The sequence below is a fragment of the Aethina tumida genome, chromosome 3 (assembly GCF_024364675.1).
Source record: "Aethina tumida isolate Nest 87 chromosome 3, icAetTumi1.1, whole genome shotgun sequence".
Classification (NCBI taxonomy): Eukaryota; Metazoa; Arthropoda; class Insecta; order Coleoptera; family Nitidulidae; genus Aethina; species Aethina tumida.
Window position 1 is genome coordinate 29,971,826 of NC_065437.1, and position 15,204 is coordinate 29,987,029.

General features: G+C 30.4%; 1 protein-coding gene across 4 annotated transcripts in view; it reads right to left on the reverse strand.

Annotated features, from left to right (window-relative positions):
* Positions 1–15,204, reverse strand: part of LOC109600751 (furin-like protease 2) — a 323,673-nt gene that overhangs the window by 1,212 nt on the left and 307,257 nt on the right. For all 4 annotated transcript variants that reach the window (XM_049965263.1, XM_049965262.1, XM_049965261.1 and 1 more), the window contains 9 exons: positions 9,157–9,316; positions 2,862–3,165; positions 2,519–2,808; positions 1,602–2,460; positions 1,355–1,542; positions 1,147–1,303; positions 673–944; positions 351–595; positions 56–293 (listed from right to left, as the gene is read on the reverse strand). In XM_049965263.1, the coding sequence (XP_049821220.1) occupies positions 56–293; positions 351–595; positions 673–944; positions 1,147–1,303; positions 1,355–1,542; positions 1,602–2,460; positions 2,519–2,808; positions 2,862–3,165; positions 9,157–9,316 (2,713 nt within the window). The remainder of the gene's footprint in view (positions 1–55; positions 294–350; positions 596–672; positions 945–1,146; positions 1,304–1,354; positions 1,543–1,601; positions 2,461–2,518; positions 2,809–2,861; positions 3,166–9,156; positions 9,317–15,204) is intronic.

A 15,204-nucleotide genomic window follows, 5' to 3' on the forward strand; every position in this document is an offset into this window, starting at 1 on the left:
TAACCGTTTTATATTTAAATGGTAATTTAATTTTCAGCACAAACTGATTACTGACCTGCGCAATTTCTGCAGTTATAATGGCACTTTTGACAGCTGTACTCGGTCTTGTAGTAACCTTCAGGACAATCTGGACGACACTCTCCTGATAAAAGCTGCCAACCGTTGGGACAGTTCACACATTGGTTTTGACCAGGACCGCTGCACGTTTTGCAGCTCATATAACATCTCAAACATACGCCTTTATCACTGTAATATCCCGTTGCACAAGTAGACCGACATTCGCCACTTTGCAACTAAAATTGTAAAGGCAAATTAGTAAATTACAATATGAAGAACAATTAGTCCCTTACTTGGAGTCCGGGTTTGCACTCGGTGCAGTTGTTTTTGGCGAAACATTTGGTGCAAGTGTGGATGCAGGGTTCGCATAGCTGTCCTCCCTTTTCCTTGAAGAATCCTTCGTCGCATTGAGCGACACAACGCGTCCCTTGCAGGATTAAAGGACTGGCACAGGATAAGCAGGCCTTCTCTGTTGGACCGTCACATGAATCACAGGTCGAATGGCACGGTTTGCACAATCCACTATCGAAGTATTGATCTGTATAAACATTATACAATGTATACACACCATCAAAAAGGTTGCAGGTAATAGTTATGATTTTTTAAAAAACTCACCGACATCACACCTGTCGCTGTTCTGAGAGACACATCTTCCTTTGGTATTGACGCGCCAGTCATCCAAGCAGGATATGCATGTGGTCTTGTTGCACTCGGAACATCCGGGAGGACATTCGACACATTCTCTCTGGTGGTTGTCGGCAAAGTGATGCGCAGGACATTCTTTAACGCATCTGCCATCGTGCCAGTAGGTGCCTTGGCCACAGGTGATACACTGAGAGCTGTTTGATCCGTTGCATGTTTCGCAAGTTTCGTGGCATGGTGCGCAGCTGAACGGCATACAATAATACGTATTAGCTACTATCTTGCTTTAAATCTTGAATTATGTTTGTATGTAATTTTTTAAAACTAGAAATAATAAATTGGTATTGGCTTCCGCAGTTTACGAAAGTTAGATTGGCCAAGAATGATGGTTTTTACCGAAAATGTTTTTTATAACCATCATTTTTGATTTTCCTATTTTATGCTTACGTGTTATCGTCCGTCTCATAAGTGTTTTGGGGACAAGCCGCAAGGCATTTGTTTTGGTACAGAAGAAGGTGATGATCGCAGCTGGTGCAATGGTCTGGCCTATCTTGGCATCCTGCACAATTCGGTTGACACGGTGTGCACGTTTTGTCGTAATAATCTAAACAGAAAATGTGTTATTTAAATTCAAATTATTGTTAATTTTACGTACTTTCAAAGTATCCTTCAGGACATTGCTGGAGACAAATATCGAGATCGGTGACTCTGACGTGGACAGGTGAACATGTAAGACAACTTTTTTGATCTGGTCCCGTGCAAGTTTCACATGCTTCGTGACATGGCTGACAAACATTTTGGGAGTCTGAATAACTTCTTGGTGGGCATGTACTCACGCAAGTCCTGTGCAATTAAAATTTATTAATATCATTAAATAGGATAAAAGTATTTTTTAAACTTACTTATCCATTCGCTTGTTTTTGCAAGCTATGCAATTCGATGGTCCTTCGCCGAAACATCCTTGGGCATCACATTGTTCATCACAGTTTTCCTTGGTTTCTTTGTCGTTGTCTAAATTATTATCGTTATCCCTAATCATAGTTTTCTTCCCGTTCAAAGAACTTATGCTCTCCTGGGGGTCAGATCCAGAAAATGCGTACACATTCTGGAAATCGTTAAAGTTTCTGAATATATCTTCGTTGAAAAATTTGTCGGTCACTTGCGCGATGGAGGATTGAGTAGGGAAGAAATTATTCAAGGGTGTTTTCCATAGGGTTGAACGAGGTCCGTTACTTGGTCGGAGCCTGATAGGATTTACAGATGTTCCGTAGAAAATAAGTTGCCATTTTTTAAGTAGACCAGGTTGGTTAACATGTCTGGTGCCGGCGTTTTGAATCTGCAAGTGCCAACGGCCTGCCGCTTTTTCACCCCAGAAATGAACACTAAGGAATGGCCAGTCGTCGAAGTTGGAGCTTACAACATCACGAGGTCTTTCGAAGAGTAACGTAGAAGTGGTGCCCATGGGAGAAGTCAGACTTATTCTTAGATTTCCACGAGGGAAAAATCTTAATGAGATCTTGCATTGCACGTGTTCTAGGAAGTTAACTTCGTTGAGTGTGTTACCGCAAGCATTGACATCCATGTAGAGGTTCAATGTTGAATCGTAATCCGGTGATATAGGTCTATCTTCACCAATTTCCTGAGACTTACAAATGTGTTGAGGTGGCACCGTTGTCCATTTTTCGGCTAAGCTAACCAATGCGCCTGCATCCATTAATCCATAGCCAAACTTATGAGATACTTTCCTTCCAACGCCGTTGACTGAAATCAATAAACCAATTAATTGGGAACATATTGGATTATAAATAATTGAACATACCTATCCATCCACCTTCCTTTTCTAGTGGTGTGGCACGTGATGTTAAAACAACCAAATACTGTAGGTCACGCCATGTTAAACTGGGATTAGCTTCCAGAGCAAGAGCGCAAATACCAGCAGCTAGAGGAGCAGACGCAGATGTACCCGTATGTTCCACCGTGCAAATGTGATCGGGTCTAAGCCGGGCGTCCATATCCACCGTGGCCACGCTCTTATCATGCCCCGGAGTACCTGAGCTGTACGTTGTGGCTAGAGTCGAGGAGCATTCTTCTAGATACCAAGGCTTATACCTAAAAAACAATTGTTAAGTTTGCAATTAACGTTTTGGGTACAGTATAGTTACCCTCCTTGGGTGGCACTGGATATGCTAAGAGTGAAGATACTATTCGTGTAGCCGTCACAGTTGCAGGAGTCAGTGTGTCTGCCTCCATTTCCAGAGGCCCAAACGAATATAGAGCCCTTGCCTTTACGGCCGCTGGTTACCCCGTAGATGAAGGCGCGTCGCGCCAACGGACCCGGTCCATCGACGGTCTTTCCGTCGTCCTCCGGACCCCAGGATGCGCTGTAGATGTCGATGTGCTCGGGATTCAATCCCAGGGCTCGCGCTTCTACCGCGTCGTTCACTACTCCGTCCAACATTCTTACCCCTGAAAAATTATACAATTTTGATTAAGATACATTTCATTTAACCTAATTTAATAAATTTATTTGTTAAATTTTCATTTAGTATCCGGATTTGTCAGACAACTCGAAAATTGTATAATAATATTTTTCCTGTAAAGGTAAGGTAATTAATTTCATGACCTGTTATATTAAGGTATATTTTTGGAGGAAACAGCGGGGAATTTATGCTGTTTTATTATTATTCTCGCAACACGTAAAAAGATAAGATAATGCCCAGTAGTTGATGTAAATTGCATTGTTCTCCTGTAATAAATTGGTTTCAATTAGAAAAGGAACACAAAATTAATTTGGGTCACCACCTCTGTGGCCATATAATAGCATAGCACTGTTTTACGTGCCATCCAGAAAAGATTCTGCTTTACTATGCGCCCGACATTTTTCGAAACAATTGGTCCTTAGGGACAAAGAATATTATAGTACAGCCATCATTATATAAAATCCCTTTTTGCTTATCCTTTATATAATTCCACGGTTTTAGACTCTAACATCCGTTAAAAGTATCTGTAATTTAATCTTAATGTGCATATAAATGACATTATTAGACACAGATACTCTAGAATGTAAATTAAAGAAACGCTTTGAAGATACATATTACTTTGTTCCATTACGTAACAGAGGTGAGCAAAAAAGTGTTTCATTCTTAGAGTTATCCTGGGTAAGAAAGACATTCGGATGAATCTTATTTGACTGAGTATTTTTATTTCACGAAAAATACGCATTCAAATTATGGCAACTAATAAAAAAATTGTCCGAAATTACATATAAATTGAGACACAGTCGAGAAAGATTTGTGTTACATGTGTTTTTGTCAATTTGAATTACATCAATAAAATATCGAATTACACAGATCAAAGAAAAAATAATGAAAATGGATTTATATCATTTGACAGGCTTTTCTTGCACAAATTTAATATAATAATAATAATAATAATAATAATAATAATAGTAAATAAAATAATAAAACATCGTCTATTGTCAAGTTAATTTTAGAAAAAAAAATAATTATTTGACATTCAAGTGATTAATACAATTATTGTTTATTCTAGTTTTATTATTTCCTCTACTTATTCCATATATCACTTTTATTAAACAATAAAAAATGTTTAATGGAAAATCATGCCTGAATATATTAAATTTTTATGGCAAAATTAATTTATGCACAGAATTTCCATTAAAAATCTGATTTTTTAATAAATTAAATTGAATACTAAACAAAATACATCATATAAAAAATATTAATTATATTTTTTGGTGTGTTTTGACTATAATAATATAGTAAATATATTTCATTAAACAATTTATTGGCATATTTTTTTTTTTTACTTAAAATATGTTAATATAAGATATAAAACTAAAATATATTTTACACTGAAAGAACAGATCCTATAAAAATATTAATTATATTACTTTGGACTTGAATATTGATTTTTAATTCGTTTTAATTTGGAAATAATCATCAAAGTATACCAAATATTCAACTTTTTTTAAATGTAATATTACAATTTATAACTTGATCATTTTAATAAACTGTATTTTATTTTATTTTATTATTGTTTTAAAATATAGTAAATATATTTTATTGATTCTAGTATATTTTTTTGCTAAATTAAATTATGCACACATTTGTAATAATTTTAATATTAAACAAAATATATCTTATAATAATATTTTCAATTTGACTTTCAAATCATTTTAACTTGGAAACTATCAAAGAATATCAAAATTATTTTTTTTCTAATTTCAATGTGTGTAGCAATTTATTATTGTACTTAATATATTAAGATTTTATATACAATATGTTAAAATTAGATAAAAATATATTTTATAATGTATCTATTACATTTTTAGTTAAATTAAATTATGCCCGGATTAATAATTAACATTTAAAATCGAAGCTTTGATTAAATTAAATTGAATACTAAACCCAATACATCCTTTAATAATATTAATTATAATTTTTGGAATTGAGTATTGACTTTTTATTCATTTTAATTTAGAAATAATCCTAAAAATTACCAAAATTTTCTATTTTAAATAAGTATAAAGAAAATATTATTTGGTATTTTGATTTTCAGTATATTTTAATTTGAAAACATTCGTCAATTAAGTTCAAAATTCAAATGAAATGTGTCATTTGGAGTATTTAAATACGGAATACTTTTAAGTTTTTATTTGGCAATAAATAATAAAAATATGAAACGTTATATCCTTTAAGTCGGTGCATTCCTCGACTAGCACATTTTCTTTCAACTCCAGTCACTTTGTCTTATCGTAATTTATCTTTTGTGCACAATGCTCGTATTTGAATTCCGAAGGCAACATGCGGAGTCAAAGTTAAAAGAGCCGTAAAAGTTAAAAAGCCCGACCCGGGGCTACCTTGCTTTGGTTCTACTTCTGTATGATATATGAACACACAAAAAAAAAACTGAATGCGAGCAGTCGATTGTATGTATGTATTAAATTTTATAATTTTGGAAATGCGCCAGATAAAAAAGGTGCTTCTAAGAGTCTAACATCTGATTATGGATAGCTCTAATATTTTGAACCGAAATTAGCCGGCACATTTATAGTACCGGTCCTGCATATAATTGAACCATAAAACTGGAAATACTTTTCCAAAGTAATAAAGGAAATGAGTCCAACCCCCGTATCTTTCATTATCGTGTCGGAAATACGGCGAAAAGAACCAGAATGTGTAGTGGCAATAAACGCTTGGACCACCGCACAGTTTGCGTTAATGATAGCGTTTTAATCTGTCCGCATGTACGGATTATAAAAATAATTTATTAACAATACCAGCTGACCTTTATACTTATCGCATTAAATCGTTGGGCAGTTTTTGTTTTTTGCACGACCGAATTCGTACCTCCGAAATGCCATCATATTAAACCTTCTGTTACGCAATGGCTGCGAGCGTTTAATTATTACGTACAAAACATACTCTACGGCCATTAAAATGCATATTCCGCCGTAAAATTGACTTTATAACAAACAGTGATAATAAATGCCTTTAATTGTATTATGTACTTGTATATTATTATTTAATGTTTGTTGTGAATTTTGTACGCTTATAACAAATTCCCATATTACAACGATTAACGGTTTAGACTAATTGGACACATTGACTGATAACTAAACCATGCATTAATTTAATACGCACTAACAGAATCAAAAATTGTAACTATATGTTGCTGAAAACTAAATTGACTATTGCTTATCGCTAACATCACCCTGCTTGTAATTTAGTGATTCCTAAACCTTTCGAAATTTCCAGCAATTGAACATGAAAACTGATATTCGGTAATAACTGTTTAATTTCAAACGGTGCACAGACTCTAAAACCGCAATTGAAAATATCGATGTTTATTTGTGGCTTGTACTACAGTCCACCTATCCATTTCTAATTTATGAATAAATTTTCCACTTATTTGCACCGTTTTATTTAGGCACTTCCAATACGGTCCGGCGGAAACAACTAAATTATGGTAAATATTAGCTTATTATTATCTGTGTTTAGTAATTAATTTAACAAATTACGGTTAACCTGAATTACGAAATCAGCATAATAATATAAACGATATGGATAAACGCATATATTTTTATTAATATATGAACCAGTTCATCAAAAAATAGACCAATGAACCAATAAATTTAACAACAAAAATTTTTCGAAAAGAAATACACACTAATTTTTCAAATTTCGTCATTTAAAATTTTATTATCATTTATTATTTTCTTTAATATGACAATTTTCATCTTCCATCTGACTTTTTCTTCTATTTCAGTTTTTATAATTAGAACATGTCTTTTACCAATTTAATTGCATTTAACTTTGTAATCAAAATGCATAAATTTTTTAAACTTTTTAAATTATGATTGTAGTAAACTTGTTTCGATTGAATTAAAAATAATTGAATTACAGTTGATAAAATTTCAAAACAATTTTCAGAATCAAAATGTTAATTGCATGGAACCTGATCGAAATATTGTACCGTTGGATTGATAATTGAATTACCTTTCTAACAAAGTATAACTCATCTCAATCGTGATTGATCTCCACTGGGACCGCTAGTTTAAATACTATCGTCATTGAATAACTGAAATATATGGTAACTTGATGAATGGCACAAATTCATAGCATCCAAAAAGCATTCTAAAACTTGTTAAATAAAGTTTATATATTTTAAAAGTTGAGAAAAAATAGTTAAAACACTAGTTCTAAAGACTAAAAATAAAATCTAATGAAAAGATGCCCCATAATGGGACTTAATATTAATTATAAAATATATACTTTTCTTTTGACGTGAAAAAGAATTGAATTGAAAAATAGTAAAAGAAGAAAGTATTTAAATATTACAATATTAAATTAATGTAAAATCTATTTGTATTTTGCTCATTAGACAGAAGAGCTTCTGTGTTTGAGAACGTGTTATATTGAAACTAAATAATAATAGAACAACAAAATAAAAGCATCAATAGGTTTTGGAAGTCCATTTTTGACAAGGGTATTTGTATAATAAAAGTATATTAAATTTCAAAAATATAATTCCTTACTTAAAAATTGTTTTCATTTACACTAATTTCAGGCTTTACAGTTCATTTGCACGCAGGCATGTAAAAATGTAAATAATAGAAACAAGATATTTATTAGATTTATTATTTTGCTAATGAAGCAGAGGAACTTTTGTGTTTGAAAACGTGTCATTTTTAGACTAAATAAACAAAAGAACAGCCTAATAAAAGTATCAATAGGTAATACATACTAAATTATGAAAAAATTGCTTCTTACTTGTTCTCAATTACAACCAGCTCGGTTTCTTCAGTCTATTATCAATCAGAAACGTGAAAGTGTAAGTAATAGAAACGATATATTTATTAGCAGATTTCTTATTTTAAACAAAAGTTACAAAAACTTAAGAAAAAAATTTCAATTTTTCAATTAGGTAGAAGAGCTTTTACGTTTGAGATTAAACAAATAATAAAACAACCTAATAAAAGTACTAATAGGTTTCGGCAGTCCATTTTTAACAAGGATTCTTATATAATAAATTTAAAAAATATATTCCTTACTTAAAAATTGTTTTAATTTAAAACTAGTCATCAGCAGAAACGTAAATGAAGTTCCTTACATCTTGGAAACATTTTTATTTCACACACACATAAAAATTTCCAAAATAAATGGTGTTATTTTTTAAATTTATCAATTTTGATAATGGTCAAAAGCAAGTGAGTATTTTTATATATAAATATATAATATAATAAAACCAAATCATAATAAACAATTTAAGAGTCTAAATATATAATATATATCTAGCAAGATTTAAATCCACACAGCTAAAATGTTTTCTAAGCAAAAGTCATAGAAATAAATTTCATGAGGCAATGAACCTGCGAATATATTTGTGTACGTTTAATTTAAATTGTAAATTCGGTAGAATTTTTAAGTGACTTTCCTGAAACTGTAACGATGACAAGAGATAGAGACTATACTATAGTTCCTGCGAGCATCTATGCAACTTTATGCAAAACAAAGTTAAACTTTACATAATAACGATAAATAAAATGAATATCAAAAGCACGTTTAATTGTATTTCTTGTAAACGATATATTCTGAATCATAATGAATATTCATATATTTTACATATACCAGATGCGGCTTAGATAGTTCACAATGTATTGCTTTTTTATTCATCTATTTTGCATTAGTGACTTTTTATGCAAACGATCGCGCAAATAGTAAGGAAACTCGTACGTAACGGTTATGGAAACCGTAATTAGGGGTTTATAATCCAAAAACTCATTTGTGCTAAAATTTGTACTGGCATTCTATCACGCAACACATTCCTTGTGCAAAATTCACTTAACACACTTTGATAGTTTTTTGATAACATAATAATAGATGTAAGAATTAATCGACCAATGAAAATGGTAATTTAAGCGTATTTTTCACATACCCCCTATGCTGGCATTGTAGGCCACTCCGATGCCACAGAATTGATTGTAGGCGACTGCAGCCACTTCCCCTGCACAACGTGTGCCGTGCTTGTTGTCTCCGTTATCTTGGGGCATTGGATCATCGTCGTTACCGTTTATGTCTGTACTTGCCAAAGGATCCTGCAACGAAAATTTTATTTATATACACGTATGTACACATTTAAATGACAAAAGCTTAAATGGATTGGATAATAGACGTCCTTTTCACTTTGAACCCGTTCCGATACAGACATCTTATTGATATTGGACTATTGATTTATATTTTATTTATTCGCCCAAAATGACCCATACACATCCGATAATAGTTGAGTCTTTATGCGCCTCCTTTGTATACTCGTTCCCCATTCGCCGGAGGATCTTTATGTATACGGTTAGTGTATATAGGATTCACATATAAAATGCATATTTTATGTAAATGGGCGAAGATGATAGCATCGGAGGGAACTTCATATTTATATCTGTCAGAATAATAAATAATATTAAGAAGGCCTCACTCATCTCGCCGTATAACTACATAAAACGTTTTACACAAATTATATGCCCCATAAATTCTCTTCATTTGATAATAGGCGTCTCGTAATTCCCAAGATCGAAAAATATCTCAGACGGCTCCATTACCAAATGATTTAGAAATGCTCTTGTCTGAAATGAAAGTAAAATTGATCATTTATACTTTCAATTTACAGGAAACACTACCCATGTTTGATAGTTGCTCTTGGACTTCTGGCTTGCTTGTTATGTTTCATGGTTTGGTAGGTAAATTTAGGTTATATTCAGAAATGTATAGATACCGATGTTCCATATGTTTTTATCTTCGTGCCTTTTACAGCACATTGAAATTGTTCTCTCTCTGAAAGTCCGAGTTATGAACAATGTCAAAATTGAATGAACGTAAATTTAATTAATTAAACATCGAAAGTGTGATAAGTAAGTGAGATATGGTACACCAAGAACAAATTTTCTTACAAAATTATAAAATATTTGATAAACCTATTATTTATTAATTGATAATATTGACGGTCCAAAAATAAATGAACACAATGTTTCTAATATAACATATAACAGACAATTACATAATTCAGTTATTAAAAACTATTTACTAAGATTTACTATTTTTTTTTGTAAATAACTAATGATGAAGGTAAAGTAATTACACTAGACCCTGTTCATAGTAATTATAAATTAGTTAATTTTAGTAGAATTATTTAAGTTTTCCAAAAATTGAAGAAGTATTCATTTTTTACTTGATTTTATAAAAAAAACATATAAACCACAAACTGAAGTATATAACTAATAGGTCCAGTTTCATTTTTCTAGAAAATTATTTATACAACTGTAAAAATCTTTTTTCCAAATTAAGTATGTTCAATTTATTTACTGGTGAATATTTTATTATTATAAATAATTAACTATTGATAAACTTAGTAAAAGTTCTGTCATGTTTCATTTTATAAATAAGGAATGAGAAACAAACAAAACAGTGAAAACAACAAAATAGCAAACTTAAAAACTATTGAATTTAGGTATAGGAAATAGATTAGCAATTTTATTTGTAATTATATGTGAAATTTAAAAATTCAAGAAACTTTTACTGAAAATAACAAAGTTCTTCTAATTGTACTACTTCTATTTCCAGAGAAATTATTTTTTTTTTTTTAATAAATTTGGAAAGTAAAATCAAGTTAAGTCATAATTGCTGTATAAATTCGAAATTAATAACTTTTTCCCTTCCCCATTAATCACTCTGTATATATAAACATTCAATAGTATAATCAATATGCAAAGGGTCGCTAAGAATGAGAAACGGTTACCCTTGTAAGATAGAGAAGTATATTTAAATCAATTTGATATTATATAAAAAATTGCTTTCAATTCACTTTCTATACTAGCGAATAGACTATTCCTCACCACATAATGTATAATATAAGAGCATTAAATAAATTTTGATTAACATAAACTCAGAAATTAAAATATAAATATAATAAAGTAGTATTAATTTTTCAAAAACATTAGATAGTGATTGCGAAACTTTGAAACAAAGAATATTAATTAAATAAAAACATGATACAATTCTCTTAAACTGGTTTGTACTGGATAATTTCATTTAAAAGTTAAAGTTGGATGGACAAACTTCCTTCAAATTTAACTCGTACTTGCTATTTATTATTCAACATTTCAAATTAAAATAGTTCTACCAATTCTTAATCAGAAAATTTAATTATTTGAACAGTTTGAACATAAAGATTGAAATGAACATACTAAAATTATTTGATTTATAATTGGAAATGTTTCCACCATGATCACAATAATTAAGTATATCGTCATGTACTATGTTTCACTAAACATATTCATGAGGTTGTATGTCGTTCATTCGACATCAACGACCATCCCAATAGTAATGTTGTAGTCCGTAATATATACAAGGATCTAAGATACTCTCCAGCCTTAATTTTCTGGTGTATCTGAGTATTATAAGTTTTCAGAAGCCATTTGCAAACATAATCAAGATAAAGGGATATCATCAAAGTGTAATTGGGTTTAAACTACCGCACAACATCTATTAAACTGATATCGAAAAGGTTGTTTCCCCTCAGCCACAAGTTCTAATTGATTTTTACCAAGTTTAGAGGTGCATCATATTTAGACGAGAAGATGTGATATAACTTTGCTAAACCTATATATTGAATAATAAAAGTGTAGTGAATCCATTCTACCCGTGGCGTTTAAAAAAGTTTCGCCCTAACAACTTGATGCTCATAAAATTTTTCACTTACATGGGTAAAGAATTTCCATTAGCGAAACTTTTTTATGTTATAATATAGTAACATCCGCAACCCGCAGTTTCGGTAAACCTTATTACCATTGTCTGATCAATATAATCTGGAGCCGAAAGCTGATGACACAAAGGAAAAAAATACATGCACGGTACGCGTCCGTTTAACGAACCAAAACGTGTTCATTGTCATCCGATTATCGATTCCTCTGTTTACAGTTTTGCCTAGTGTTTATGTTTGAAGATTAGCATATATTACTAAACACGGTGCCTTTACGAATAACGAAATAGTCAAACAACTAGCTAACGTTGCCCGAATTGCATTAGTTACTTCGCTCCGCAAACCGTGTTTGAAAATTGTTTGAATATGGAAATTAACGTGCACACTACATATTTCTCCGACTCATCAATGTACCGTTTGTCTTATTAAGGGAAATATGTAAATAGTGAATAAATAAACTAACACGTACGCCAACTCCACAATATCCGTGGAGGCAACATACATAAGCAGGAGCTGCGTGTTACGCTCTGCATGAAATTTAAATATTGAACGTCAGATGTAGACCCCAACTAGCATGTATGCCAATGTTTCGCATCAATTTTGAATAGTTTATAATTACCATTTCGGATGAAGGCATGTGACAAATGTTAATCAAATATAATATAAAGGTAAATTAACTATTCATTAATATCAAAAAGGTATATCTTATTTTTTAATTCAAAAATACAATACTTCGATTTTAGTTCATTATTAAAGATTAAGAAGTAAATATTAAAACACAAAACATTTCTGTCGATAGTCGTTTTAAAGTAGCAATAATAAATAGTAATGAGGAAGTATTATATTAACTTAAGGTTGTATTAAATAAATTGTAATTTATTAATCTAAAGTTAGAACTTTAAGGTCTTTTTTTAATTCCACATCGACAGTTGATATTAATAAAATTCAAATTATTATATTCTTATAATAAGAAAAATTTTTTTTACAGACCCTTTCTAAAGCAAATGGTAAATTTAGATCCCGAAAGTACCATTTTTACTGATTTTTTTGAAAGTTTTTTAAAAAACAAAATTATTTATATCTGAATTATCTTATGTTTATATTTTCTTATTAAATTTTATTACATAACCAAATTTTCTAAAACAAATTGTAAATATAAGTCATGAAAGTACAATTTTTACTGATTTTTCAAAATATTTTGAATTAGTATAAGTCTTAAAACTTTATTTTATTATTAAATTTTATTACAAATAAAAATTTACTAAAATAAATGATTTTTCAAAAGATATATTTTTTTTATTTTTAAACTTTTTTCGTTTCAATTTTAGGATATAATTAGATAATTAGCTAAATCATAAAAAAGATTAAATATGTAACATATTTTACAACAAAAAACATTTTTGTCAATATTTCTCTTAACATAGCAATTAAAATAATAAATAACGATGAAAAAATATATCGAAAACTTAAAGGTTGGACTGAATAAATTTTAACTACACATCGACGGCTAATATGGATTATAAAATTCAAAATGTTATACTTTGATTGAAATAATTGATTGTTGATTAATTGATTGTTAAAATATTCATTTTACTTTTAAATTCTTCACGTTTAGATTTTAGGACATTATTAGGAGCCTAGCTCAAATGTTAAAAATTGACGAAATATGAGATTACAACAAAAAACATTTTTGTTAACAGTTTTCTTAAGATAATAATTAAAATAATAAATTTTGATGAAGAAATATGGTACAATGTTATGGTTTCACTGGATAAATTTTAACCAAAAAAATAAATGTTTGTACAGTTTTAAAATAAAACAAAACCCTAGAAAAAGTGCTTTTTCTTACTCCATGTCAAAAGTTAAAATGAATTCAAAGTAATATAATACTATTTAATTAAACTAATTGACAATAAACATAAGAAATATAGATTAACTTTCTATGAAATTACTATTTTTTTATGATGAGAAAATCCACTAAAAAACTTTTGAGTCAAAACAGTAACAGTAACCTGTTTTATTTTAATTTTAAACCCTTCTGGTTTCGATTTTAAGACATCATCGGGAGCTACGTCAAAGGTTAAAAAAACTAAATATGCAGGCTACAAAATAAAATCTTCGTGTCAACAGTTTTATTAAAATATCTAGTAAAAACTTAAGATTGACAGAACAAATTTAAACCTACTTACGTAAAGTTTGTAGAGTTTTAAAATAAAATATCGCCACAGCAAGGAAATGCCTTTCTTAACTTCACATGAGATTTCGAATAGATAATGAAATTCAGAATATTAAACTTTAATTAAACTAATCGATAACAAGAAAAAGAAAATTAGATTAACTTTCCAATTATGTGTCAAACTTTCTTGATGCTGTTATTTTGACTACATAGTTCAGACAAGCCACAGAAAAAATAATTGGATTAGTGAAGATTAAACCCACATAAAACTGTTACGTTATGTGCTTTTTGAACGAGCCAACAAAAAACAATGCCCGTTAAAAAGCGTTGTTATAGAAGGGAGCAAGTTATTAGATTATAGTTAATGTACAGTTGAAATTTACACCGGGCAGACATACAAGTAACTTGATCTTTTGCTGTAATTTGCACAGCAAACTTTATAATCGCCTATTACAAGTAAGTTAGGATAATCTTCTGTGGGAAAGTTTTATTTTATTTCTCGAGCAAACAGGACGAAACTAAACACCGAACCAGTTTGGTCTACCACAGAGACTATTCCGCGACCATTCGGGGGATGGGGTTGTCTCAATCTGGGTACACGAAAGTATATTTAGTAATTAGCTAAACTCGCCACATATTGCACTTTCAAATTACAAGCATTGCTGCAATTCCTTAACTGTAATCACTGAGCTTACTTCCTTAATGTGATCCTATAAACTCAACACACTTTTCGATTTACAATCGGTTAAACATGGTGTGTATTTTAATGTATTCCATTCGACTCTGGAGTTTAGTAAATATGAATCCAAACTTTGATTTAACAAAAGGTGATTAAAAGTTAGAGATTTTCTCCTCTATCAAAATTAACATGTGAATGCTCGTTACAATGTAAACTAATTTAGAAGTTTCATTTTCCGCATAAATATCTACATTACGCCTGAAGTCAATTTTATAACAATTTAATTTAAATTTGTTAAAAAATACGCAATAACATTTTTGTCTCAAAATTCATGGTATGCACTAAAAACCAAAGTTTATTATTAGCACTTTGAAAGTTG